Raw genomic sequence first — 5,203 nt, 5'->3', positions numbered from 1 at the left:
CTTCCAGGAAAGAGTCTAAGTCTAGAATTATACAATAGGACCAGGTCACCCTCTTTAAACTCCTTTCTTTTAATATACTTATCATGCCAAAATCTAGTCCTTTCCTTAAAAATTCGAGCATTCTCATAGGCATCCAACCTTATCTCTTCAAGTTCGTTTAATTGAAGCAATCTTTTCTCTCCAGCACTTTTTAAATCAAAATTCAAAGTTCGAATTGCCCAATATGTCTTGTGTTCCAACTCAACTGGCAAATGACATGATTTCCCATAGACTAGCTTAAAAGGTGTAGTTCTAATGGGTGTCTTGTAAGCTGTCCTGTACGCCCATAATGCATTATCTAGCCTCAATGACCAATCCTTCCTTAAATAATTAACAATTTCTCGAAAATTCTCTTCAATTTCCCTATTAGATACTTCAACTTGCCCACTAGTCTGAGGATGGTAAGGTGTAGCTACCTTATGAGTAACCCCATATTTCTTCAAAAGATTTTCAAACTGTTTATTACAGAAATGAGATCCACCATCATTGATTGCAGCTCTTGGAGCTCCAAATCTAGTGAAAATAAACTTTTTAAAAAATTTCACTACTACCCTTGCATTATTTGTAGGGGAAGCAATGGCCTCAACCCATTTTGACACATAATCCACACCTACCAAAATATATTTATTCCTAAAAGATAATGGAAATGGTCTAATGAAATCTATGCCCCAAACATCAAATAACTCAATCTCCAAAATTCCTTGTTGTGGCATTTCATTTTTCCTTAAAATATTCCCCACTCTTTGACATCTATCACATCTCAAAATAAATTCTCTCACAATTTTAAACATGTATGGCCAATAAAATCCAACTTGAAGTACTTTAGCCACTGTTTTATCCATACTGAAATGACCTCCATAGTCAGAAGAATGACAATGCTCTAAAATGTTTCCTATTTCCTCTTTAGGCACGCACTTTCTAACTAGGCCATCATTACATCTCTTAAATAACAATGGATCCTCCCATGTATAAAATTTCACATCATGCAAAAATTTCTTTTTCTGTTGATAGCTCAAATCTAGTAGGAGAACTCCACATGACAGGTAATTGACAAAAGCTACAAACCATGACAATGCAGTAACAATAACCAGCAATTGCCCATTCGAGAAAAACTCATCAATTGGAAATTCCTCTTCATTTCCATCTTTACTCTCATATTTAATCCTTGATAAATGATCCGCTACAATATTTTCAGCTCCCTTTTTATCTTTAATTTGTAAGTCAAACTTCTGTAGCAATAGAACCATCTTATCAGTCTTGGTTTTACTTATTTTTTATTCATCAAATATCTTATGGTGGCATGGTCTGTATAGACAATCACTTTTGATCCAACCAGGTATGACCTAAACTTTTCCACAGCAAATACCACAACTAAAAATTATTTCTCAGTGGTGGCATAATTTACTTGAGTATCATCTAAAGTTTTGCTGGCATAATAAATTGCATAAGACCTCTTCTCTCTTTTTTGACCAAGTACAGCTCCTACAGCAAAGTCACTAGCATCACACATAACCTCAAATGGCAATGACCAATCCAGAGGTTGCATAATAGGGGCTGTTGTTAGAGCTTCCTTCAACTTTAATGTAGATGGAAGTGGTTTGAGGTCTACCTGTGGTGCTTCCTTCTCATCTAGCAAAGGTGGTTGTGCAACTTCATGTTTCAACTCTTCAACTTGCAAAACTTGATCTCCTATAACTTCTTGAGTAGCTTCCAAAATTTGAGCAAAAGCTGCAACTTCAGGATTTTCATCCTTTGTTGTTCTACTATGTACCAAACAATTCTCCAAAGGGTCCTCAGGATATCTTTTCCTAAATTCTGCTTCCACGATCTCATCAATAATATCCACCCTTAAACAAGGATCAACTCCATGATGTTTCTTCAAAGTCTGATTCAAATTAAATTCCCCCTCCTCTTCTCTAACTTTTAATGTCAATATACCATTCTTAACATCAATTATAGCCCTTGCTGTGGCTAAAAATGGCCTTCCTAAAATGATAGGTATATGAATATCCTCTTCCATTTCAAGAACCACAAAATCCACAGGAATGAAAAATTTTCCAACTTTTAACGGCACATTCTCCAAAATTCCTACTGGATATTTAATAGATCTATCAGCTAGTTGCAAAGAAATGGTGGTGGGTTTCAAATCTCCTACCTTCAGCTTTTCACAAATGGAGAGTGGCATCAAACTTACACTAGCTCCAAGATCACACAATGCTTTGTCAATACTAGTGTCCCCAACGTGACAAGGAATAGAGAAACTTCCTGGATCCTTCAATTTCGGTGGGAGCTTATTCTGTAAGAGAGCACTACACTCCTCCGTTAATGCCACAGTTTCATAATCTTCTAATCTCCTCTTGTTTGACAAATTTCCTTAAGGAATTTAGCATACGAGGGCATTTGAGAAATTGCATCTGTGAATGGGATGTTAATGTATAACTTCTTCAAAACTTTCAAAAATTTCCCAAACTGTTTATCTAGCTTTGCTTTCTGAAACCTCTGAGGATATGGCAATGGTGGCTTGTATGGTGGTGGAGGCACATACTTTTCCTCTTCTTTTTTTTCAACTTCCTTCTCATTGTTTGCTTCCTCATTAACTTCATCATGATTTGAAGTAGATTCATTCTTGTCTTCATCTTCTTTCTTCTTTTCCTCTTCTAGCTCATCTTCCTTTTTATCTCCCACAATTTTCCCACTCCTTAGGATCGCTGCCTTGAAATGTTCTCTAGGATTCTCTGGTTGACTTGGAAGTTTTCCTTATGCTTTACTAGAAGAACTTGCTTGTTGAGCTATTTGGTTTTCCAACATCCTGTTATGAGTGGCAAGCTGATCTATCCTTGAAGTTAATTGTTGAATCACCTCTCCTTGTTTTTTATTGAGCAGTTAAGAAATTCTCCATCATAGACTTCAAAATTGAATTTTAGTCTAAAGATTGAACTGGTAGTTATGGAACAGGTGCATTTTCATTCCTTTGTGGTAAAAATCCAGGTGGTACTCTGTTTTGTTAAAAATTCTGCTGTTGTTGCTGAAAATTAGGAGGTTATTGATAATTTGGTTGCTGCTGTCCCTATCGACCTCCCTAAGAAAAGTTAGGGTGATTCCTCCATGCTGGATTATATGTAGCAGAAAAAGGATTACCAATTGGTTTCTGATTGTAATTCCCAACAAAATCAACTTGCTCATTTCCAAATTCTTATCCATAAGAAGGAAAATCATTGACAATGCATATTTCCTGCACCAACATCTTCTATATGACTAGATCCTCCAATCAAAGAATCAACCTTCATGCTTAACTTATCCATTTTTCTCGTTAAAGCATCAAATTTGGCATTGAACATACTCATGGCATGTGACACCCCTTACCTGTCTACAGTGTAGCCGGGCAAGATATGCCACACAGTATGCCGGAGCACCAATTCACATTTTCATTACAATTTACCCTTTTTAATTCATTAATTTACAATTTTTGATTAAATTGAATTATTCATAAATTTTTTTATAGAAAATATGGCAGAGTGCCGGCTGTAAATTAAAAAAAACAGTTCTTCTAAACCTATTTAAAAAACACTTCCAATATAGTTTTCAAATCTAGAACTCCAATATACACACATCTCAACTCAATCTCCAAATTTACACACTATTTTCAATATTTTTGTTTACATCACCATTGAAATTACATTCATGTATATTTCTCAACATTTCATTTTTCAACATAATATACAGAAAATTTCAATAACAAGAAATTTTATATATTTACATTTCACATAATTTCAAGAGTTTATAGTTACAATCCAAAACTAATACAAAACGCAAAATACAAAATGCCACCCAAAGTCCTAATGTCCTACCAAGTGCACTGCAGATGTGAGGTGACTCTGGACTCAGTATGCAGCTCTGAAAGTTCACCCAGTCTGATGTCTGCTAGGCTTCCCAGCTATTTCTCCAGTACCTGCGCATGGCAAAAGCGACGCGCTAAGCAATTCTGCTTAGTGGTGATAATATAAAATAAAATAACTAAAATAAAGTAAATATGCAGAATGTATATTTACATCTTTGGTAGACTTAATTTCTAATATTTATTGCAGTATTATTTGATTAAAATTTGATAAGATTTATTATCATTGCCCGAGTAACCCATACTAGTCGACTGGACTGGATAAACGGGTAAACTAGCACTGGGTACTAAGTACTTCAGACCATCACACCATCGGTCACATTGTGTCTCCTGGTGTGCAACAGAACAGCTAATAAGCTGTAATAATTATCAGGGATAAAACCCGAATATAACAACTCAATCAACATAGCCAAAGGCTATTATGTCACAGAATGGCACGTGAGGCCATAAAACACAGAATGGCATGAAGCCATATGCAGTACTGCTAATAGAACCCTATTAGCATGCCAACCTATCCAAGCCAATCTTGCTACGTGTACTAGGGCATGTTATACTTTTACTTTACAATTATTGAAATATAAGTTTAGGTGTTACTATTCATTTCATTAGACAACAAAAATGTTGACTTTTGCATGGTCAATAGGTACATTGGTTTTAATATTCCCAACATACCACATTTTGCATTCTAAAATTGTTGGTATTGGTTGCCAATATCATTTCTAAGCTTAATGTTAGTTGTTCAAAATTTTTAGATTTCAAGCCTTGTATTTACTATTCCATTAGTCATTTTTGCAGTAGGAATTTGGCAAAGTTGTCAACATGAAAGTTGTTCCTTATTGTGTCTAGTTACATTTCTTTTTTTGAATCACTCCATTTGGAGTTTTTTAGCTCAAGTTATGGCCTAAATACTATGACTGGCCGGATTGCCAACTTCCTAGATTTTCTGGACTGACCAAATCTATAGTAATTTGAGCAGTGACTGCAGGTCACTTTTTGAATATGTTATGTTCATAATTTGGGTTAGGGTTTTTCATGAAAGTTGTAGGCCTATATCTCAGCTTGTTACTGGTAAAATTTCAGGTCAATTGGACCTTTCTACAATGAGTTATGACCAAATAAATAAACACTATTCATTTGGTCATTTTGCCCAGGCAGAATGCAGGTCACCCGGATTAGGGCAATATTTAGGTCAACTTGGTTTGGTTTTATGGGCATGGTTTCTTCACCAAAGTTGTGCCATTATGTGTCTAGTTTCATGTCCAATTGGCC

The 5,203-nt window shown here is 35.4% G+C and overlaps 1 protein-coding gene across 1 annotated transcript; it reads right to left on the bottom strand.

Annotated features, from left to right (window-relative positions):
• Window positions 1–1,417: 1,417 nt before the first annotated feature.
• Window positions 1,418–3,341, bottom strand: LOC131180131 (uncharacterized). Its single transcript, XM_058147747.1, has 3 exons — window positions 3,278–3,341; window positions 2,432–2,774; window positions 1,418–2,390 (listed from the first exon to the last, which is right to left on the bottom strand). The coding sequence occupies exons 1-3, from the start codon at window positions 3,339–3,341 to the stop codon at window positions 1,418–1,420; spliced, it is 1,380 nt and encodes a 459-aa protein (XP_058003730.1).
• Between the last annotated feature and the right edge of the window lie 1,862 nt (window positions 3,342–5,203).

Source organism: Hevea brasiliensis, chromosome 5 (assembly GCF_030052815.1).
Source record: "Hevea brasiliensis isolate MT/VB/25A 57/8 chromosome 5, ASM3005281v1, whole genome shotgun sequence".
Lineage (NCBI taxonomy): Eukaryota > Viridiplantae > Streptophyta > Magnoliopsida > Malpighiales > Euphorbiaceae > Hevea > Hevea brasiliensis.
Note: the sequence above shows the minus strand (reverse complement) of the source record. Positions and strands in the feature narration are given on the sequence as shown.